Here is a 25533-nt window from a genome sequence, read left to right as displayed (position 1 = left end):
TTATCTCTCTAATTCCTTTTACAACACTCTTCTCTCCATTTGTGAGTTTCTTCAGCAACAACATCCAGAATATCCTGCAACCCTCTTGATATTTATTTTCTATGTTCTTACCAAAGTCTTCCCATGACTTTTGTTTAGCTCGTTTTACAGTGTTTAGCTTTCTTACATTTGTCTCTGTATTCTCTAAGAGCAAAAGCTGACATTTGCCAGGAACTTTTGATATGCTTTCTTTCACTGCCTCTTTAACTTCCTGTGTCCACCATGGAGTTCTGATTTTTCTATCCTTACAGACAAACTCACCATGTGCCTCTCTGGCAGAATCAATCAATGTTTTCTTCAAGGCTTGCCACTGAGTCTCCAAGGTTTGCCTCCTGTTCTCAAACATTTTTCTTTTTTCTTCAATAATCTTCGAGTATTTTAGTCTACAGTTCACATCTGAGAGCTGCCCAACTTTTATTCGCTTTAAAACATTAACAAAACATGTAGCAGCTGTTCAGCACTCCTTCAGAATGCTGAACAGCTGCTACATGTTTTATGCCAAGTGCACTCTCTAATAATATGAAAAATGCTACTTTTTACCTATCAGTATGAACTTAATAATGATATAAACCTTACATGCAGTACCATGATGATATTCTATTATCTCTTGATGGTACACATCAGGAGATAATAGAATGTAGTTAAATAATACTTTATCAAATTCAGGAATTTGATGAAGTATTATTTACCTACAGTAAAGAAAAAAGTAGAATTGTACTTTTTTTTTTTTTTTTTAGTAAGAAAATAAATCTTTTTCCTACTACAGGAAAAATGAGAATTTTTCCATTTCCCATTTTGAAATTTACCTACATATCACTCAACTTTCAACTGCGTTCCATTAAATCATAATATACTCATTATTTAGAATAATCTTGTTCTATCTTCTTAGACCACAGTTATGTCAATAATTACTCAGTTTTTTTTTTATTCAGTTAATACATTAATGTTCCTCATTAATTGATGGCAGGCATCAGTTGATGCCTGCCATCAATTAAGCTTAGCTTAAAATTTGTTCCAGCAATTGACTTTTTTTTTTTTTTAATACTGGTTCCAGAGATGAGAGGTTAGTAGATCAAAAATCCTATAGTATGTTAGTACCATGTTTTAAGCTTTATGATTTTTTTTTTATCTTTTGAATACAGTAAATTTCAAAAAAAAAGACAAAAAAATTAGGAGTTTCTTGAAATTAATTCTAAACATGTTTTTCAGGATATGTGCCTCCCACTAATGCATACATGATTAAGTAATGTTGCCCAAATGAATCATCTTACCAAAAACTATGGCAAATCAATTTATTCCTTCTCAAAATTTTACAGTCTCTGTGACAGCACTGAAAATATGAAATCCCATATTTTCCCCCTTTTATTATCTTTTCATGGAAAACTTGGAAAAATAATTCCTTATGAGTACACATAAGCATATAAGAAATTTGATGATATGTGTGTGTGAGGTGCACATTAATTTGAATAAGCAGATAATATCAATTTGGCATCACTAAAAATTGAAATATATCTAAAAAAGCTGAAATATTTTATCTGTTTTACAGGTTTTTCATGGTATATGTTATTAAGAATGATTTCCATGTTCACTCACGTTCTTGCATATATATATATATATATATATATATATATATATATATATATTGAAAGTTTTTTACCTTATACGTTAAAGATACCAAAAAATTTTATACTTGGTTTTAATCCTTTTCCCAAGGAAGCAAATCACCCACATTGATGTATATGGGATATATACTAAGGCAAATGATGTGAAGTCATTAGCCTCTACATACAAGTAGTAGCTCAGACATTGAATATATTTCACCCACAAAACATTGTGGGTGAAATATATTGAATTACTCTGGATTTAGAGAAAGATGTTGGAAGTTTATTTTCCACTTAGTTAGACTATAACAAATATATAAATAAATAACTAACCAAGTGAAAAATAAACTTCCACATCTTTCTCTAAATCCAGAGTAATTCAATAATAAGGTGGTACACCTGTTGGCAACTCCTACAGGTAAATATGACCTCTCCTATTGCTTCTGCCTTGGTATCTCCACAGTTAGATCTGCCTCCCACTGATGAGACCTCAATAAAGGTTGAAACCAGTCTGGATAGTGGCCCTTCCCTTAATGCATAGCAGTATACATGTCTGCAAGGAGATGTGCTTTGCATTATGGGAGATACTGACAAGGAGTGATGAGAGCTCGGTCCACCTTTGCTCGGAGTTGCCTGGTGTTGCACTACCTTACCCCAGTCCTGAAGATATTTTCAGGTGCAAACTTTGTTTGCTTACACTTGGATAAAGGATTAAACTAAATATATTATTGTCTAAGCAAAATAATGATTCACAGGTGAAATATATTCACATCTGAGCTACTAATTGTATATAGAGGCTAATGACTCCATATCACTTGCCTTAGTATTTATCTCATAATGCAAAACACACTCTTTCGAACATGTATAATGCTATGCATAATGGGAAGGGCCACTACCCAGACCGATTCGACGTTTGAGGTCTCACACTATTTTGCTTCCTTGGGAAAAGAATTAAAACCAAGTATAAAATTTCTTGGTATCTTTAACACACACACACACACACACACACATATAAAACACCATATATGTTATCATCAAACATATAAGAGGTTTACATTACTATATGATTGTTTACATCAGGACACATATGTATTTTAGGCTTGGCAGACCATTACGCAGTTGTTTTCTTGTAAAAAAAAAAATACAAATTATAATTGTATATAAACCTATTTTTGGGAAATCATCCCAAATATTAAATTTTTATCCTTTCTAGCAACCCTGAAGAAGTCATTTTCTTTTAAAATAAAAAGTATTTTAAAAGAAAAACAATTACTAGTTAATCAAAAGAAAGAAAAAAATAATAACCAAAACACCCTCTCTGAAGAGATTAGTAGTCTGAAGTTACTAAACACCATTTTTTTGCTGAGTGATGCTTGACTTCAGCTGCCACCTTTTCTACAAGCACTGTTAAATAGCTAAAAAAAAATGTTAAATTACCATTTTTACTAATATCCAGTTCTTCTAAATTAATAAGAGAAGCAATTGCTGGAGGAAAAGACTGAATCTCATTATCACTTAAATTCAACTTCCGCAATCCATGGCAGTGAAATAAAGCCTATAATATGAGAAAAAAGCTTTAAGATATGATCATGCAACTTAAATGCTTGAAATGTTAACTGTTATTAATAAGACAATTTTTAAAATAGGCAAAATGAAACATCACATAAAAATAACAATAAGTTATACATCTGGACTATGAATTTTCTGCTCCAAATATTCAAGCTTCTTATAATGATATTCTTTTTAATATTATAATGATATAATAAACAACCTAAGAACAAAATAAAATTTATTAAGTTGCTATTTCATTGGAATTCAAACTACCTTTGAAGCACAAAAACACTTCTTACAGTACACAAGGCAATAACAATCATGTGACTATGGAAACAATTTGAAATTGCAAAAGACAAAAAGAACTAATGTCCCATTGGTATCCTTTAGGAACAGACACGAATTATACACAGCAGATTTTTACTGAAGGTTGGTAAATTAATGCATGTGTGTATGTTTGCTGTTAAGAGTGTACTTTACTGTTGTTGCCAACTCCAAAAACAGCCTCTCAGACTTGTGAACCTACATCTTTATAACAAAAGAGGATTGGTGGAAAAGAGAGGAATTTTGCAAATGTAATGATTTCTATGCAGAACTATAGTTTTGGAAAGTGCTATAATGATGGCAGAAAATGTTTTCCTATTCAAGTAAATGTTCATGGCACTTTATACACTCCTACATATATTAGTCTTTTGTATATTTTTCTTTATGTAAAAAACCTAAAGTGAATTTGTACAATTCAAAAATGTCATACGAAGTGAGACATAAATCAGAGATCTCTAAAATGATACATTAGTAAATAGCAATGTAATATCAAAGATAACCATAATTGAGGATGCAATTTTAAAATGGTTTTCAAAAGAATAGAATTTCAATAATAGAGAAAGCAGCCTATGGGATGGGGAATACAAACTGAAGCAAGGTTTGCAGGATGAAAACCCCAACTTTTTGAGGGAAAACTGATACTTGTGTATAAGACTAGTAACCCACCTTCAGCAGAAAAACTCTTATAAAGATTCTTCACATTCTAGAGGGAAAATGAACCAACATCTTTATAACAAAAGAGGATTGGTGGAAAAGAGAGGAATTTTGCAAAATATGTTTCTAAATGGGGTGCCTATACTATCAACTACTGAAACTAGCTGGTTGGGGATAGAAAGGTACTGAATTTCTCAATGTTTACGGCCTATACATCTGAGGTGGTTTAACAACTAGGTGTTCTGCTTGTTAATTCCTTTGAATTAACATCAAGTTGTAATTTAAAAAATAAAACTGTGAACCTTTGAACCAAGGAAAGGACAAAGATAACTGTCAGTCAAATAACAGAGATCAAGTCTTCATTTCTAACTTGTGTTATGAAAAATAAGAGATGAACACTTTTTTTTTTTAAGGGAAAAAAATGAATTTTTTAACAGGAGATGGTCTAAATCCATCCTTATTTCATACCAAATATATGGAAAACAGTGTTTCAAAAAGACTGGAGTGCTTATGAGAATATAATCTGCTGATGAGAACCAATGATTCAAAATGACTGTCAAGCTGCCAGTGAAATGTAATCAATGCACTAAAAAGAAGTGAACACACGGCTCTTTTGGCAGAGCTTGTGCATAGAGCAAGCCAAGGCAACCCTGATGCCAAGGACTGTATTCTCACTAGCTTTGTGGTCTCTTTTTCAAATCTAATTTTCCAGACTATGACATGAGGACATAAATCTGTTTATGATATCCACTATTTCTATTAACTTATAATTGCCAAATTGAAGTATTTTAAGTGTCTATTCTTCAATTACAAGAATGAGTTTTTGGAAGCAAAGAATGTGATTTGAGGGAAAAAAATGAATTTGTTAATAGGATATGGTCTAAATCCATCCTTATTTCATACCAAATATATGAATGATATAGATATAAGATGTTGGTTGTACATCAGGAAGTTTGGTTGATATTGTTTGATTCGTTATAATTGTAGCATTACCCTTATCAAGCTATGGTCATAATTTTCTTGCTGTTATATTCTTTTTTTCAAATTTATTTCAAATATTTCATGATACTGGATATTGCAAGGAACCTGGAAATCAAATGGAAAAACTATGCTTCACTGCAATAAATACCAGGTTGGTCTGAAAAGTTCTCGGCCTAATAATGAAAAAATACATTTATAATTTCACACTTATTTTTATTTTTCAACATAATCTCCCTTAAGACTAATACATTTATTCCAGCTATGCTCCAGTGCCATTATCCCATCCCTGTAATGGTTCTCAGTAAGATCTGCAAAATACTACAGCTGCAATCATCTCTTGATTCGAAGAAAAATGCTGACCAGCGAGGAAGAATTTGAGTTTTGGGAAGAGAAAGAAGTCAGAGGGAGCCAAATCTGGGGAATAGGGTGGATGTTCCAACAATTCATAGTGCAGATCCCTTAATTTTCCCATTGCCAAAACACCTTTGTGGGCAGGTGCATTGTCCTGATGAAAAATGATTTTTTTTTTTCCTTCTGCAAATAGAGTTTTTTCTCATGAATTTTTTCGTCTAGTCTGGTTAAAAGATTGGAATAATATTCCCTGGTTATTGTTTTACCCTTTTCAAGATGATTAATAAACAAAATGCCTTTAGCATCCCAAAACACTGATGCCATGACCTTTCCTGCTGATGGAACCGACCGTCTTCTTTGGCATTGAACAACCAGTTTCTGTCCACTGTTTTGACTGCTGTTTCAACTCTGATGTGTAATGGTGAATCCAAGTCTCATCAGCAGTAATAAATCAACACACATAATTAGTTTTATTCTTGTTAAAACACTCCACCCATTCTTCAGAGATTTTCATGCGAGTGCATTTTGATCCTGTGAGCAACCGAGGCACCCATCTTGCGCAAAGCTTTTTCATTTGCAATTCTTCATGCAATTGCCTATAGTCTCAGCAATTTCATGCACTTTGACTTGCCGGTCATTCAATACCATATCATGCACTTGATCAATGATTTCTGGTGTTGTTACACTTTTTGGACGTCCTTTACATGGATCACCTTCAAGTCTGGTATGGCCACATTTAAATTCAGCAGCCCATTTCTTAATTGTCAAAAACAAAGGAGAAGAGTGCCCATAAACATTTATGAACTTTGAGTGAATTTCTTTTGGCATTAAACCTTCTTTTACAAAGAATTTTATAATACTCAATTTTATCTATTTCAAGGGATACAGACAACATTTCGGCTTCAGACAGCTGTATAAAACAAACTACTTGATAGAATGACTTGCAATTTCACATGGATGCTTATGACAGATGTACCAACTTAGGAAAAAAAAAATCTTCCCAATAGTCTTGCTATGGTTGAGGCTGAGAACTTTTCAGACCACCCTCTTATAAACATCAAGGACATTTTTTGAAATCAGCAGCAGATTTAAAAACCAACTAAACCTCAATAAATATTGCAGAGGGAAACAGTAATTCTTAGAATCTCCTGCCCAATGGCTAAGGCTGCCTACTAGCACCTGTAAGGGCATCCCTCTTACATGTTACACTTATTTTGGTATTTTGTGTGCACTGTTAAATCCCATTAGAAGGAATCCACTGAGAACTGGAGCTGGCAATTTGGAACATAACTAACCAAAGTGTACTCACTATTGGCTTAAAAAAGAAACATCCATGATGATACAAAATGATATCTTAAGCCAGCTGGGGGTGGCTCCCTGTCGAACAAGGCCACCAATGTTTAAGTCAGGGAACCAGGGAGAACAGTGAAAACTCGGCTACTCTAACAAACTCAACATTAAAAGAGCTGACAATAGGAACCATTAACATAAGGAGAATCAAAGAAAGGAAACAGAACTTCAGAAGAATTGGAAAAGTACCGAGTGCACATAATTGGTATTACCGAGACATCAAACAGAAGACAAACAAGTGAGACCCTACTAAATGATAAATATAGAATGTTATAATTTCAGGCAATAATGATCATGGAACTTGACAAATATGCAGGACTTGAATTCTCACTCAGGATACTTAACTTTTATAATATGATTTGGAAAGAAGGAAAATGCCCATAAGATTGGACAAAAGCGATTGTAACAATTATTGTGGCATCAGCTTACTTAGAACTTGTTATGAAGTATATGGAAAAATTTTAGCATTTAAACTACTATAAGTGTATAGTTGATCCAAAATTAATAGAACAAAATGGATTCAAAAAAGGCAGGCCTTGCATAGACTCTGCATTTACGTTAAAATTACTAACTGATACAGACAAATGAACATAGAAACACACAGCTTTTATAGATTACACCAAAGCATTTGATGAGATTATCAGAGAAAAACTATGAGAAAACTATGTCAAAAGCCTTAGCAAAATCCAAAAGTATCATGGTATATCCATTCCCCTTGTCTAGTTCAATGGTAACATTGTTATAGAATGTGAGCAAGTTGCTAAAACATGACCTTCCCTTAGTAAACCCATGTTGTTCATTGCAAAGTAGAGATTCACTGTCAACCCATTTCTGAATGCAGGCCCTAACCAATTTTTCCAAAATCTTCACCACCACTCCTGAAATACTAATTGGTCAATAGTTGGATACATTGGTCTTTGCACCACCCTTGTGCAATGGAATTACTATACATTCCTTCTATTCCTGCAGAATCTTCCCTGTTCTGAGACTCATATTAAACATCCCAGTTCAGCTGAACACTTTTAGCACATGTGCTGATATTCCATCAGTCCCTATTGCTGAATTCTTAATTAGTTTGTGCAACAGCTTTAATACAGAGTTATTCTTTCATATTCCTCGGCCTCGCACACCTGCGTTTCTTCATCTAGTGAAGAGGTAACAGTGAGCTCAATGTTGCATTCACCAGTTGATAGCTTTTAACGAAATGGGCACCCATTAACTGAACAACCTCTTCTGCATCTGTAACCCCTCATGCCATCTGAATTTAGAAGAGATATTCTTTCATATTCATTCTTTCTTTTACTTGCAGCATATCAATAGAATTCTTGTGGGTTGTCTTTAACACGCAGAACTAGTTTCTTTTTATACTCAGACTTTGCTTTCCATACAACAGTTGTTTTGACTATTCTAGCCTGCTGCTTATAACGTTCAGAATGACATCATCCTTATGCAAATGGTATTCCTTCTACATCGTCCTTTTCTTGCGAATCTATTGCTTAATAAGATTAAGCATCCATTTGACTCCTACTCTATTTATTCTTAGAACTATCGCAACATTTAAGTATTGTTTAAAAGCTTCCCATGCACTCTCAATATTCTTTTCATCCAGAAAATATATCGAGTCATAATTTCCTGCTTTGTAGTTCAGTATGTAACCTTTTCTGAATGGAACATTCAGAAACTTAGTCACTTCCGAAGTTAGTACTGTATGATCACTGTCACCACCTGGAGACAGAATAGTTAAGTCTTTAACTAAATCGCCCTCTGACACTATAATCAAATCTAACACTCTTTGATCTCGAGTTCCTTCTGTCACATGCTGCTTGAGGAAGTTGTTCCGTAACAGCTCAATAAAAGCTTTTTCATTCTTCTCATGAGATTCTACTGCTACCCAATCAATACTTGGATAATTAAAGTCCCCCATTATGATTACTCTTTCTGCATACCATACAGAAAATTTGGTATGAATGCAAATTTATGGAAGCCCATGAAATGTTGATCAACCATTCTAATCTAACAATAACAGTGGCCTAAAAATCCCAAGAATATGGATGGCACACATTCAGCTAACATAATTTATGTTTCATTTTCTCTAGCAAACCTTCCTTTAGGAATCTAAGCAATTTCTACGCTTATATCATATATTTTCGCTATCATCAATACTGTTTTATTTCTCTGAGTAATCTGTGAGTAATCTCTAGCCTAACTTTCATTTTAACTTATAATCATTAGCAAAATAGATAACAGGCTCTAGCTTTGATGTAATTTTTTTTTCTCCCCCAGAGATCAGGCTAGTGGTGTTAATGATTGAGCAAATTAACATGACTTTAGCTGTAGACATGTATTGTAGTAGAACTACTACATCTCTCTTTGTGCGAGTGCACGTGCACTCCAGGTGATATGAAGATCAAAATGACAGATAATTATGCCAGGCCAACATGGTAGTTATCTCCATATTTTTTATTAATAATTATAATATTATACATAGACATTCAGTTGTAGCCTATTCTTGATTCTTGAGTGTCTCTTTTACTGTATTATGTCTTATTATTGTGCATATGTCTATTACTATGTCCATATATATTAAGGATTAATGTCATGTAACTTTTCATGTGCGAGTCATACACTAAATAAATTATTTATTTCAACAGAGAAGCTATACAAGAACCACTTCAGTTATTTAGGCACAACTTTTAGAGAAGATAGCAAATTAAATATTGAAATAATAACAAGTTATGGTGGGGAGCCAGATAAATAACTTTATACTAATAAGAGAGAAATTATTCAAAACACTAAACTAGTAGTATACAAGTCCTCAAAACAGTTTTAGGTTGGAAATGAATCACTTGATCAAAGACTAAAGACCACAGATATGCTGGTTCTGAGAAAAAAAAGCACAGCATCAATGACAGAATCATATTAAAAATGAAGAAATTAAGAAAGAACTTGACCAATCAGCATTCAAGACAGTATGACCAGAGCTAAACTAAGGTGATATGGTTATTTAACCAGAATGGGAGAAGAAAAGTTGCAAAACAGGGGTTTGAAGCTAAGATGCAAGGGAAAAATCCAAAGGAAGACCAAAATCTAGGTGGAATGATTTAGTCAAAAGTGACCTAGAAGACCAAAATATTAGATATGACAATATTTTTCCAACCAATTAATTAATAATTTTTTTGGAAAAATCATTGATAGGAGATTAGTAGTAATGTAAACTTAATCATGAAGTGCTGTCTTGGCATTTGGTAGACCCATGAGAGTATATATATATACAGGGTGTTCGGGATAAATTTGACAGTTTCGTAAGGAAAAAGAAAATCTTCTTTGTATCTATTAAATTTAATGAATTGACAAAAAAACATTACAGGCAGAGTTAATTACAATACTATCAACAAGATTTACTCAAAATAACCACCATTAGCATCGATCACAGCTTCAATTCTGCTTCGGAACCTCGAACAAGCTGATGCTACAGTCTCCCTGGGAAGGGCCGCAAAAACTGTTTTAATTTTATCCATTAACTGGGCTTTTGTATTACTGGAAGTGCGATTGGTGTCTTTTTCAACTGCGCCCCATACAAAATAATCCATGGGGTTAAGGTCTGGGGAGTTTGGAGGCCAAACATTTGGACTGGTGAAGTCGTAGAAATTTTCAGACAACCATTTTTGACTTTTCCCAGAGGTGTGGCAAGGGGCCGAATCCTGCTGCCATACATACGGCCTACCATTGGCTACCCTTGTTATCCAGGGCTTGACTACAGTTAGCAACTCCACGAACAAAGCCCGAATTCCAATGCCAGGGTTCTTCAACACCTGTTCCTGCAGATTTGCGAGGAATTCTGCTGTACGAACGCAATCAGATCGTCTGCTAGGGATCTTTCTTCTTGCTACATCCTCGTAGTCACCATTGCAAGTCTCTAGTTCATGCCTGATTGTTTTTACTGTATTCAGGGAGCATTGGGCAGCAGTCGTAATATCCTTATTTTGATGGCGGGCACGAATCATCATGATACAAGTTATTCTCTTCCATGATTCAGGTGGGTTCCAGCTATCCATCCTTTCTGACATCTTGTATATGAATGAAGAAGGGTCCAAACTTTTAAATGAAGAGAAGTGTGTGTTAATACATGTAACTTACGGAAAAATATAATTAATTATAAATATGTCAAATTTATCCCGAACACCCTGTATATATATATATATATATATATATTGGAAAACTGATGATGTCTCTCTGAGATGGATGACATAATGGAATCATTAAATGTGTTTAATTCACTGCTTGTGCCATCTTAATTCTGTTAAACCATACTATGAGCTTCAACCAGCACTTAAGCCTAAACACACAGTTGTTGGCCACTACAGCAATTAGATCTTTAGATCATGGTGATTAGCATTGATATCACAAATTATTTAATAACATCCCACTAAAATGTATACTCAATTTGATAATGTCTCACTTCTATCTATAATTTTCGAATTCTTCAAATTCATTGTCCATGCAGGTAATTTTACAATGCAAAGGGAAAATATACATATAGATGGAAATGAAATGGTTCCCCACTCATTCCTTTGTGTGTGCATGTGTGTGTGTGTGTGTATTACCTTTAGAGAACAATTCACTCATAGCTACACTCAAACTCTTAACCTGACAGCCATGTTGTCAGATTATAGAATAAAGCCCAATGTATAGGCTGACAACAGCCAGAATAAACACAGTTGAGATGCAGATTCATTTTTAGCACATTTAAAATAACACACACTATAATATACTTCATTAATAATAAATGAATCAAATAAGAGTATATGGTATTAAAGAGTCAAATAAGTGACTATCTTTCAAATAGTTCATTATCATTTCTTGAAAGCACACACACACACACGCTAACATGAGCAGCAACACAATCATCGAGCCAAAATAATAAATTTAGTTTAATCCTTTATTCAAGTGTAAGCAAACAAAGTTTGCACCTGAAGTATCTTCAGGACTGAGGCAACTCATGGTAAAGGTGGACTAAGTTCTCACCACTTGTCTTAGTATCTCCCATCTTGCACACATGTATAATGCTATGTATTACGGGAAGGGTCACTACCCAGACCAGTTTTGACCTTTATTGAGGTCTCGTCAGTGGGAGCCAGACCTCGAGGTGGTGATACTAAGGTGTAAGTAATGGAGAAGTCATATTTACCTATACGAGTTGCCAAAAGGTGTCTCACCTTATTATTAAATTACTCTGCATTTAGAGAAAGAGATAATTTTACATTAGAATTGCTTCTACAAATGTGTAAGTTGTGAATATCGAGAAAATATTCACAACTTCATGCCAGCCTCAGTGTAATGGACTTTGTGAGAGAATGAACAAATGATTGAAAGAAATTCTCTCAAACCTGTCTGACTCAAAAGATTGGGACTTGCACCTTTCTACAGCTTTATTCTCTCTTCAATCGGCTATGCACAGCATTGTCAGAAAGAAATGCTTGCACTGTGTGGTTTTTAACCCCATTTTCTTCAGATGTTATATCTCTTAACCACACTACCGGCCAGGACAAGTTACTATAAATGTGAAATGCATATTAAAATTTTAGTACCATTGATATTACATTGAAATATATGATGGATACAAAGCGCACGAGGATGCATATTAGATCCATAATGGCCGGTAAGGTGGTTAATCCAAATGCGGGATATCAACACATTGACGAATTTTTAAAGCATATGGTACAGAAGTTTAATGCATCTTGGGCACTAATAAAATAACAAAGTGAAGCTTCATCTGGAAAAATGAGATTAACTTTAAATAAGTTCAGAAAGGAATAAAACCTTAGGAATCAGGGATTAATCTTATTACAAGATTATGGAGATAGAAGAAAAAGAGGCAGCTTACGTGTTAAAGCCTCAGGACCATAGAGTTCTAGAAAGAGATATTATCTCCTAACTTATAAGCTTGTTGATATCAAACATCTTGATGAATTCATTACTACACATTCAGATAGAATAAAGGATAATTACAGCAAAAAGAGAAATAATTAAACAGCAGGTTTAATCATTTCAATATTTTGTCTATAACAGAGACACCTTCAGGAAAACAATCTTAAAATTGTAAGAACACACAACAACACAAAAGAAACAATCCTTTCCTTCATGCTTACATGGTGATCAGAATACATCATGCTATTACGGAAACAACTACCGTGTTAGAGTAAAACTTTAGTTTAATATAAACCAAAATAAACACTTGACGTTTCGACCTTCACATTAAGGTCATCTTGAGTATACACATGGCATGCTAAAGTTACTGACCAACCATTAAAACTACTGGCCTGACCTCTGCTGGGGGGAAAAAACCTTACTACATTGAAGCGAGAGTCCCATTATTATTATCCATTGTGTTACAAAATTAAATTAAGCTAAGGGAGAATATGTTTACAAAAAGGAAAAAAATGAATAAATAAAACAAAAATATTACTTACATAAGTATACATATAAATTACAGCTGATTGGTGTGGATAGTGGCCAATAAAAGCTGAAAAATTGCTTCAAGTCATAAAGTCAGGGTTTGCTGGAAACTAAGTGTGCTGAATGTGTGCCATTCAAATTCTTGAGATTTTTATGCCACCATTATTGTTAAGATTGGGATGGTTAATCAAAATTTCACAGGCTTCTTTAACTTTCTATTCATACCAGGTTTTTTTTATTATGTAATGAGCAAGTACTTTTCCAGTCAATTTGGTCTAGGGTGTTAAGAGTGTGATCTGAGAGGCCTGCTTCACCAAAATTGTTATTTAATGTGTTTTTTTTTTTTTTTTTTTTTTTTTTTTTTTTTTTTTTTTTTTTTTTTATACAGATGAGGATTGTACATCCAGTTTCCCAATGGGGGGGGGGAGGATCCTGAGTGTTCAATGTTTCTTAATTTAATTTTTTTTTTATTATTTATTAATTTTTTCCTTTTTGTAAACATCTTGCCCTCTAGCTTAATTTCATTTTGTAATAACCTCATCATCATCAAATTCCTGCCATGTACCCACGAGGGATGTACAGGATATGATAGTACTACATGAAAAAATTATATCATTACTAACTTCCTATCTACAATTTTCCTCCAAATCAGTCTGTTACTTGTCAAGACTCCAACATTATCAGATCTTATATTTCTATTATCTAAGGCACTTTGTACCATATCAATCCACCTATATCTTGGTCTTCCTCTGGGTCGTTTTCCTGCCAACCTGGCAGAGAACACTTGTTTTGCTAATCTTTCCTCGCCCATTCTGCTTAAATGACCATACCACCAAAGATTAGCTCTGCTAACGCATTCCTGGATGCAGACAATGTCAAGGTCTTTCCTAATATCCTCATTTTTAATATGATATTGCCATTGATGCCATCTGTTCACACCTCTAATCTTTCTCAGGACTCTCATATCTGTGGTCTCTAGTCTTTGTTCAAGTGTTTTACTTCTGACCCAGCTCTCAGATCCATAAGTTAAAACTGGTTTGAACACTGTCTTGTATACTGCTAATTTAGTGTTCCGACTAATTTCTCTCTTATTCCATATGAATTTATTCAATTGACTTCCCACCATACCAGCATTGCTGATTCTGTTGTCTATTTCCATATTTAATTTACCATCTTCAGTAAAAATCGTGACTAAGTAGCTGAAATGTTTTATTTATTCCACAGGTTCTCCATTCACAACACAGTTGACATTTTCAATGATTCTGCCTATTATCATTGTCTTTGTCTTTTTATTGCTGACCTTCATACCATATCTATTACAACAGCTATTCAACTTAGTCAGAGAATCTTGCAGACTTGTAGCGGATTTATTTAAAAGTATAACATCATCCGCATAAAGCAAAGAGCTGACATTAACATCTCCAATTTTGATATCAGGTTTAATACCACTTTCCTTCATAATGTGATCCATATAGATAATGAATAACAGAGGGGATAATGTACATCCTTGTCTCCTTTCTTTTAGGCTTGCACGGTGATGCGAATGCATTTTTGGAAATTATGGAGACAACTACCGTGTTTGAATAAAAACTTTAGTTTAATATTACTAAAATTTTACAATTCAACGTTTCGACCTTTATGTCAATGTCATCTTTTGGAGCGTACAAATATACACAGGAAACAAGCTATACTACAATCATACTGGTTCGTTAAAGACACTGACTAACAGCTACCACAATTTTTGGCCTGACCTCTGGTGGGAAGAAAAAAAAAAAAAAAAAAAATATTATACATCAACGCTAGAGTCCTATTATTTGTGTTGTCTACTATATACATATATTAACATCATTCCATCCAGTTGGAGTGGAATGGTTTCTAATACTAGTGGATTGGCTAGGGTCCTGACTTATGTTGAATCTTTCATATTAGGTTGGCTGAATGTGTGCCATCCAGATCCTTGGAATTTTCATACCATCTTTATTGTTGATATTTAGGTGGTTTATCAGGATTTCGCAGGAATCTTTAAATTTTCTTTCGTACCATGTTTTTGTGCGGTGTAAGGAGCGGGTGCTTTTCCAGTCGATTTGGTGTAAGGTGTTAAGTGCATGGTCTGAGAGGCCTGCTTCACCATAATGGTTATATTTAATGTGTCTAATGTGTTCTTTCTTGCGTATAGGGATTGTCCATCCTGTTTCACCAATGTACGGTAAGTTACAGGTGCAGCAGATGCAATAGACTCCAGGATGTGCTAATGGGAGGAGAGGATCCTTAGAGGAGCTGAATATGGTTTTAAGTTTAGTGGATGGTTTAAATGTGGCATTGAGGTTATAATGTTGTAGGATTCTGTTGATTTTTTCTGATAACCCTTTAATGTATGGGATGGCTATGGTTTTACTGTAATCTAGATTCGTTTTTGTTGTGGTTTTATAGAGTATTTTATTGACAGTATTTTTGTTATAGCCATTGTTTATGAATGTGTCACTAATGATTTTTAGTTCTTGTTTCAGGGCTTGCTGGTTAGAGCAAATAGTTGTGGCTCTGTTTTTAAGCGTGTTTATGACTCCATATTTTTGTGCTGGGTGGTGGTATGAATTCGCATGTATGTATTGGCCAGTGTGTGTCGGTTTTCGATAGACCGTGAAGGATAGACTGCCTGAAGGAAGACGTGTAACTAGTGTATCTAGGAATGGGAGCGTGACAATTCGGCCAAGCATACCCTGGAAAAGAATAAAGAAAAACTCGAGAAAAAATTTCACAGGTTGAAACAAAGGCAAAATATGGCGGCCAATCAGAGGACTTCCTCCCCGAGAAACAACAATGAACAACAAACAAAGGAGACAAGGAGCAACCAACCACCGACAAGCAAGAACCATGTGATCAACATATCAAGCCACACCCTGAACAACGGCGAACTTGCGCTGCTGAATAAAGGACTTAACTACGCAATAGCGCCTAAAAAGGTAAACAAACTGGATTTTATCTACCACATTGAAAGAGGCATCAGATCCCTACCTAACAAAATAGCAGACAAAATACGATTAGAAACCAGTAATGTCCTAAATACCAAGAAAACCATACAGAACAACCTGACTAAAACAGAATTAGCAGCAATTAAATCATTAAAAGCCAAACAAAACATAATAATAACGAAAGCTGATAAAGGCAGTGCCACTGTTGTCCTTGACAGGTCAACATACATACTACAAATGAACCAACTAGTAGCCGATAACAACACATATAAAATGGTAAATTATAACCCAACAAAAAGGATAAAGGACAAAACAGAAAACTACTAAAGTCCGTCACTTCTTGGCCACCAGACACAGTTAAAAAACTCAAACCCCACTATGCCCACCCCCCAGAATATATGGGGTTCCGAAAATACACAAACAAAATGTGCCCCTTCAACCAATAGTGGAAGGAATAGACAGTCCCAATTGCCACCTAACCAAGAAATTAGCGGCAACACTCAAGGAGTTGGCAGGTCATTCCCCCTCCTACATAAAAAACACACAACACTTTATAAACAAAATCAAAAACATAACACTCGACAAAGACGACTTATTAGTCAGTTTTGACGTTTCTGCCCTTTTCACTAATGTCCCCATCAATGACACAATCCTCCTACTACAGAACAAATTTCTGCCCGATATTACGGCACTCTTTGCCCACGTACTAAAGTCCGGTTACTTTGTGTGGCAAAACAAATTCTACCTACAAAAGGAAGGTACAGCCATGGGCTCACCATTATCCCCCCAATCACGAATTTCTACATGGAAACCTTTGAGCAAAGGGCTCTTGATTCCGGCACGCTTCGACCGACAATCTGGCTCAGATACGTTGACGACGTGTTCGCGATCTGGCCGCACAGGTGACAAACGCTAAACACATTCCTCAGCCACCTAAACAAACAACACGAACGCATACAATTTACCATCGAAATCGAAAACCAAAATTCGCTCCCGTTCCTAGACACACTAGTTACACGTCTTCCTTCAGGCAGTCTATCCTTCACGGTCTACCGAAAACCGACACACACTGGCCAATACATACATGCGAATTCATACCACCACCCAGCACAAAAATATGGAGTCAAACACCCTTAAAAACAGAGCCACAACTATTTGCTCTAACCAGCAAGCCCTGAAACAAGAACTAAAAATCATTAGTGACACATTCATAAACAATGGCTATAACAAAAATACTGTCAATAAAATACTCTATAAAACCACAACAAAAACGAATCTAGATTACAGTAAAACCATAGCCATCCCATACATTAAAGGGTTATCAGAAAAAATCAACAGAATCCTACTACATTATAACCTCAATGCCACATTTAAACCACCCACTAAACTTAAAACCATATTCAGCTCCTCTAAGGATCCTCTCCTCCCATTAGCACATCCTGGAGTCTATTGCATCCGCTGCACCTGTAACTTACCGTACATTGGTGAAACAGGACGGACAATCCCTATACGCAAGAAAGGACACATTAAATATAACCATTATGGTGAAGCAGGCCTCTCAGACCATGCACTTAACACCTTACACCAAATCAACTGGAAAAGCACCTGCTCCTTACACCGCACAAAAACTTGGTACGAAAGAAAATTTAAAGAATCCTGCGAAATCCTGATAAACCACCTAAATATCAACAATAAAGATGGTATGAAAATTCCAAGGATCTGGATGGCACACATTCAGCCAACCTAATATGAAAGCTTCAACATAAGTCATGACCCTAGCCAATCCACTAGTATTAGAAACCATTCCACTCCAACTGGATGGAATGATGTTAATATATGTATATAGTAGACAACACAAATAATAATAGGACTCTAGCGTTGATGATTAATTTTTTCCCCCCCCGACCAGAGGTCAGGCCAAAAATTGTGGTAGCGGTTAGTCAGTGTCTTTAACGAACCAGTATGATTGTAGTATAGCTTGTTTCCTGTGTATATTTGTACGCTCCAGAAGATGACCTTGACATAAAGGTCGAAATGTCGAATTGTAAAATTTTAGTAATATTAAACTAAAGTTTTTATTCAAACACGGTAGTTGTCTCCATAATTTCCAAAAATACATCCTTGTCTCACACCAGATTTAACATTAAACCATCTTCCTGTACTTCCTTCAATTCTAATTGCTAACTTACAACTCAAATAAAGACTAAGTATTGCTTGATATAATGCCCCATTGACACCATATAACTGCAGCGTATTGAATAGCTTCTCTCTTGGCACCTTATCATATGCCTTTTCCAAATCGACAAAACTTAAATACAGATCTTTGTTATATTCCCATGCTTTCTCGACTATTTGTCGTAAAGTGAAGATCTGATCCTGACAGCCTCTGTTTCGCCTGAATCCAGCTTGTTCTTCACTAAGCTTTTCTTCCACAATTCTTCTCAACCGTTTCTCAAGTATACTTGCATAGATTTTGCCAGGAACACTCAGTAGGGAAATACCTCTAATTCTCACATTCAGTTTTATTTCCCTTTTTATATATGGGTACTATGAGAGCTCTACTCCAATCATCGAGAATTCGTCCCTCTGTCCAGGCTTTCTGAACTATGCAGTGCAGCCTTTCTGGTCGAATATCATCTGCACCAGCTGCCTTTCCACATTTCAAGCCTTTGATGGCTCTTTCTACTTCAAGTATGGATATGTATTCCTGCCTGCATGCCTGGTCAGTGTTTTTTACTACTGTGCTGTCATCACTGCTTGCTTCATTTAGCAGTTTTTCAAAGTAATTACTCCATACTTCAAGGATATCTTTTATTCCAGTTTTCATGTCACCTGTATCATCTCTAACTCCTTTTACAGCACTCTTTCCTCCATTCCTAAGCTTCAACAACCTCCAGAATATTTTGCCACCTTCTTGATATTTATTTTCTATATTCTTGCCAAAGTCCTGCCATGACTTTTGTTTAGCTAGTTTTACACAGTGTTTAGCATTCTTGCATTTGTCTCTATATTCTCTAAGAGCACAAGCTGACTTATTTGACAGGAACTTTTGATATGCTTTCTTCTTTTCCTTCACTGCCACTTTAACTTCCTGTGTCCACCAGGGAGTTCTGATTTTTCTATCCTTGCAGACAACCTCACCACATGCCTCTCTGGCTGAATCAATCAGTGTTTTCTTGAAGGATTGCCACTGAATCTCCAAGGTTTGGTTCCTGTTCTCAAACTCTTTCATTTTTTCTTCAATAATCTGTGTGTATTTTAGTCTACAGTTCACATCTGAGAGCTGCTCAACTTTTATTCGCTTTAAAACTTTCTTATATGTTATTCTTTTCAATATGAAATTCAATTTTATCCTGCTCAAGACTAAATAGTGATCACTTCCAATATCAAATCCTCTGTACACTCTGGTGTCCTGCACCAGGGAGAAAACATCCCTATCAACAATAACATAGTCAATGAGACTTTTCTTATTCCTAGCCTCTTCTCTCCATGTGAATTTGTGTACATTTTTATGTTGGAACATGGTGTTAGTAATAACCAGTCCATGTCCTGAGCAGAAATCCAACAGATATTTGCCATTATTATTAGCTTTGCTCTTTTCTCCAAATTTTCCCAAAATATTTTTGTATGTCTCACAATCATTTCCTACTCTGCTATTTAGATCCCCAACAAGGACCAACTTTTCATTTATCATTGTGTCCGTTGCTTTTTTTTAACGCATCAAAAAATTCCTCCACTTCTACCTTAGTAGAACCTTCTGTGGGACCATAGGCACAAATAAGTCTCATTGTCCAGTTCCCCATTCTCATATTTTCCCACATTACTCTACTTGAGACTGCCTGCCATTCAAGAAGATTAGCCTCGTATTTTGTGTTGAATACTATGGCTACTCCTTTTCCTTGATTGTCATTGCCTGAATATAACATTTTGTATTTATTGCTTAGAAAGATCTCACCAGTTTTGGTCTTTTTTGTTTCAGTCACCCCTATTATGTCGATCTGGTACTTATCTAATTCCTCAGCTAGCTCCATTTCTTTGCCATTCAGGCTTCTTACGTTGATAGTACCGATCTTTAACTCTGGTGATGTTGAGTTGGGGTTTGTTTTCAGATTTGTTCCAGTAGCTGACTTTTCGCTGTTCGCCCTGGTTCCCTGGTGAAAACAGCGGGGGCCTTGTTTAACCGGGCGATGCCCCAGCCGGCATGAAATTTTGTCATGTTGTACAATCATTTTTTTTATTTTGGTTTAACCAATAAGAATACAATTTGGTCGGCTAAATCCCAAATTGCCAGCCCATCCTCGTTCGTTCAGTATCCAAGTAGATACCCAACAGGATGCACCACGAGAAGGTGAGGATTGGACATTAGGTCAGAAGCCCTGGTCGGTTCTCCGCATTCCTTTAAAGGCTATGTGGAGGTCTCCTCTCAGTTATACAGCTTCGACCCTTAAGCACCCCTTAATAACCTACTGGATGATAATAATAGGACTCTAGCTTAGAAGTAGTAAGGTTGTTTTTTTTCCACCAGAGGTCAGGCCAATAGTTATAACGGTTGGTCAGCAACTTTAGCATGCCATGTAGATTGTTTCTTTGTATATATGTGTATACTCCAGATTGTCGACCTTAATGTGATGGTCGAAACACCAAGTGTTTATTTTGGTTTATATTAAACTAAAGTTTTACTCTAACATGGTAGGTATCCATAACTTGCATGATGTACACAAGAAACAAGAAATGAAATCAGACTAAATGAAGACTAAAGTCTTATGAGGAGTGTTCTCTATGGGTGCTGTTGGCTAGCCTTAAATGTTTAGCAGGAAACCCAAGAATTAAAATTTCCTAAATTTTGGGAAGTTTACAGTCATATTTATTAAGATTAGGCTGGTTCTTGAAATCTGTCATGGATTCCAAGAACAGTTTTTCAAGTTTATATTTACTGTGATGGAGCATGATAGTTTTCTTCCATCTGATTCTGTGCAAGGTATCTAAAGCATGGTCTGCTAGATCTGACTGACCATAGTTGTGGTGGCAGATGTGCGTTTTTTGTGTTCCAGGTGGATCTTAGCAGATCTCTCAGTTTGAGCATAATATGATAAGTTGCAAGAACAAAGAACCTTGTTAACACCTGGAATAGAGAATGGAAGAAGTGGATCCTGAGGAAAGCAGAAACGGGAAGCTAGCTTTAAATGAAGTTTGAAAGCTGTGCAGAGATTATATTTCTTTTAAAGTTCTGGCTATTTTTTTTTTTATTAAGTGTCCTGGATATAGGGAATAGTAATGGCATTATTGTTGTCTTCATGTTGAGAGGGAGGCGAGGAAATGGAAGGGACAGACAATCTGTATCTTTTTGGAATCATAATCATTTGACAGGAAGAATTGCCAAATAAATTTGAGATCTAGTGTAAGGAGGCTTGGATGGAACAGAGGTTGGGGGCTCTATTTAAAAAAGTTTTGATGACACCATATTGTCAAGAAAGGGAATTATTATTATTACGCGACACCTCCAAGCAGTCCAAAGACTCTTCGAGGGAGGGAACTTCCTCTACAACTCTGTCTCAACCAATGGTCCAACAACTACTGCACACACCACCATTTTCACAGACGATCACAAACATCCATGGCAGGATTTGAAACAGCAGCCTTTTGGCTGGAGAGCATATACACCAACAACTCAGCCAACCAGGCCAAATAATGGGAAAATTTAAGACTATCTACCTGTGTTGGTGAGTTTTCTGTAAACTGCAAAAGAAAGGATGCCACTGGAGAGACATGTGATTAGAATATCTAAAAAAAGGCAAGCAGTTATTTTTTTTTTTTTCAATAGTGAATTGGTCTAATAGTCTTATGTCTAATTTGTACTGTAATTATTCCATTAAACTATATCATGAAAGCAAAAAAGCCTCTAAGCCTAAATACTCTTATACTAATTCTGCATGAAGATGATACAGCATGCAAAGATAAACAGTTCCTTAAAGAGCAGCTACGTTTATCCCAGTAACTTAATTAGCTGCCCTTCGCTAAAAGGTATAGGGATGATGGAATTATACCTGTGTTAAGTTCGAAGCAAAATTTCACTCATCTAAAGCTCTCTGCATCCACAGATGCACCAGCTTTGCTTCATGAACAAATCACTGCTACTCAAGATAAATTATCTACTATTAATACAGCTATTAGCTATCTTCAAGTTGATTTCTCCTCTATTCTTAACCATGAACTTTGGAGTATCTGAAAAATCTTCCCATAAAGAATTTCAGGGGAAAAAAAAAAACTATTGAAAATGTTCATAATCTTCAGAGTTCTTTTTAGCTAAGTCAGCTGCTAATGTATTAGTCTAGGTCCTAACTTTGCAGTAGTGCCTCAGCAAGTTACTAGTTTAGTTTTCATGTGGCATATAATGTGCTATGCGCAACTTGCCTTCTAATGTTGCCAATAACATCAGGCTTGATGCAGCTAACATTTTATCACAAACGTCACAGCCAAAACAAAATCTCTCCAAAATCTCTTTATGTACTATATAAACTCCACAAAGACAACATAATTACTAAAGCTGGCAAAGATGACGCTATTGTTGTCCTCAATTCCAGCGATTATAATGGGAAAATGAATGTTCTGCTCAGGGACTATGATTCTACCAAGTCTCCGAAAAAAATAAAGATAAAAATTGGCAAGGAGAAGTGAAAGGGGAAAACCCATAGAGGTACCCTATATCTGTTTATGAATTTTGTACTTCTAAGATAAATATCCAGAATCGACAGCAAAGGAAAACAGTATAAGTAATAAGGTGTCTTTTTATATATCAAATTCCTGATATATATACTCAGGGGATGTGCAGGATAATTATGATAGTACTATATGAAAAGGTTACACCATTAACTTCCAATTAACAGTTTCCCCTCCACATTAATCTGTTATCTGTCAAGGTAACATTATCAGATCTTATTTTTCTATCTTTTAATGCACTTTGCTGTATGAATCCATCTACATCTTGGTCTTTTTTCTTCCAACCTGGTAAAGAACACTTGTTTTTGCTAATCTTTCATCTCCAATTCTATTTAAGTGACCATACCAGCTGAGATTAGCTTTACTGATGCTTCTGTGAATGCTAACAATGGCAAATTCTTTCCTAATATCCTCGTTTTTAATATGACACTGCCATTGATGCCATCTGTTCACTCTACTAATCTTCCTCAGAACTTTCATATCAGAGGTCTCCAGTTTTTGATGAAGTGCTATTTCTAACTCAGTTCTCAGTTCCATAAGTTAAAATTGGTTTGAACACTTGAACACTGTTTTGCATATAGCTAATTTAGTGTTTTGACTAATTTCTTTCTTATTCCATATAAATTTATTCAGCTAATTTCCTATAAAACCAGCTTTACTAATTCTGTTGTCTATTTCCATATTTAATTTGCAATCTTCACTAAAAATTGTGCCTAAATAGCCAAAATTCAGGAAACATTTTGAAGAGGTTTTCAATTTCTGATTATTTTCGTTGTCTTTGTCTTTTTATTGCTGATTTTCATACCAAATTCATTACAACAGTTATTCAAGTTAGTCAGGGAAGTTTGCAGACTTGTGCTGGATTTATTCAGAAGTATAACATCATTTGCATAAAGTAAAGAGCCAACTTTGATATCAGATTTAATACCACTTTCCTTCATATGATCCATATAGATAATGAATAACAGTTGAGATTATGTGCACTCTTGTTACACCCTTGATTTATCAAATCATCTTCTTGCTGACTTACAGCTTAAATAGAGACTATGTATTTTGATCAATATAATGTTCCATTTATACCATATAACTGTAGCATTTTAAATTCCCATGCTTTCTCGACTATTTGTCGTAAAGTGAAGATCTGATCCTGACAGCCTCTATTTGGCCTGAATCCAGCTTGTTCTTCACCAAGCTTTTCTTCCACAATTCTTCTCAACCGTTTCTCAAGTATACTTGCATAGATCTTGCCAGGAACACTCAGTAGGGAAATACCTCTGTAATTCTCACATTCAGTTTTATTTCCCTTTTTATATATGGGTACTATGAGAGCTCTACTCCAATCATCAGGAATTCGTCCCTCTGTCCAGGCTTTCTGAACTATGCAGTGCAACCACTGTAAGACTCTTATACCACCATACTTCAGCATTTCTGGTCGAATATCATCTACTCCTGCTGCCTTTCCACATTTCAAGCCTTTGATGGCTTTTTCTACTTCAAGTATAGATATGTATTCCTGACTGCATGCCTGGTCAGTGTTTTTTTATCACTGTGCTGTCATCACTGCTTGTTTCATTTAGCAGTTTTTCAAAGTAATTACTCCATACTTCAAGGATATCTTTTTCTCCTGTTTTTATTTCACCTTTATCATCTCTAATTCCTTTTACAGCACTCTTTCCTCCATTCCTAAGCTTCTTCAACAACCTCCAGAATATTTTGCCACCTTCTTGATATTTATTTTCTATATTCTTGCCAAAGTCCTCCCATGACTTTTGTTTAGCTAGTTTTACACACTGTTTAGCTTTCTTACATTTGTCTCTGTATTCTGTAAGAGTAAAAGCTGACTTATTTGCCAGGAACTTTTGATATGCTTTCTTCTTTTCCTTCACTGCCTCTTTAACTTCCTGTGTCCACCAGGGAGTTCTAATTTTTTTATCTTTGCACACAACCTCACCACATGCCTCTCTGGCAGAATCAATCAATGTTTCCTTCAGAGTTTGCCACTGAATCTCCAAGGTTTGATTCCTGTTCTCAAACTCTTTCATTTTCTTTTCAATAATATTTCTGTATTTTAGTCTACAGTTTACACCTGAGAGCTGCTCAATTTTTATTCGCTTTAAAACTTTCTTACATGTTATTCTTTTCAATATGAAATTCAATTTTATCCTGCTCAAGACTAAATAGTGATCACTTCCAATTTCAAATCCTCTGTACACTCTGGTGTCCTGCACCAGGGAGAAAACATCACTATCAACAATAACATAGTCAATGAGACTTTTCTTATTCCTAGCCTCTTCTCTCCATGTGAATTTGTGCACATTTTTATGTTGGAACATGGTGTTAGTAATAACCAGTCCATGTCCTGAGCAGAAATCCAAAAGATATTTGCCATTATTATTAGCTTTGCTCTTTTCTCCAAATTTTCCCAAAATATTTTTGTATGTCTCACAATCATTTCCTACTCTACTATTTAGATCCCCAACAAGGACCAACTTTTCCTTTTTCATTGTGTCAGTTGCTTTTTCTAAAGCCTCAAAAAATTC

The 25533-nt window shown here is 35.4% G+C and overlaps 1 protein-coding gene across 3 annotated transcripts in view; it reads right to left on the bottom strand.

Annotated features, from left to right (window-relative positions):
• LOC150097438 (uncharacterized) overlaps positions 1 to 25533 on the bottom strand; it is an 857342-nt gene that overhangs the window by 768527 nt on the left and 63282 nt on the right. For all 3 annotated transcript variants that reach the window (XM_090406999.1, XM_090407000.1, XM_090407001.1), the window contains exon 3: positions 3078 to 3195. In XM_090406999.1, the coding sequence (XP_090263125.1) occupies positions 3078 to 3195 (118 nt within the window). The remainder of the gene's footprint in view (positions 1 to 3077; positions 3196 to 25533) is intronic.

The sequence above is a fragment of the Typopeltis vanoorti genome, chromosome 17 (genome assembly GCF_054136105.1).
Source record: "Typopeltis vanoorti isolate ZY-2024b chromosome 17, IOZ_Tvanoo_1.0, whole genome shotgun sequence".
In the NCBI taxonomy this organism is placed as follows: domain Eukaryota; kingdom Metazoa; phylum Arthropoda; class Arachnida; order Uropygi; family Thelyphonidae; genus Typopeltis; species Typopeltis vanoorti.
The sequence above is the reverse complement of the archived record's forward strand: the minus strand, read 5'-3'. Positions and strand labels throughout refer to the sequence as shown.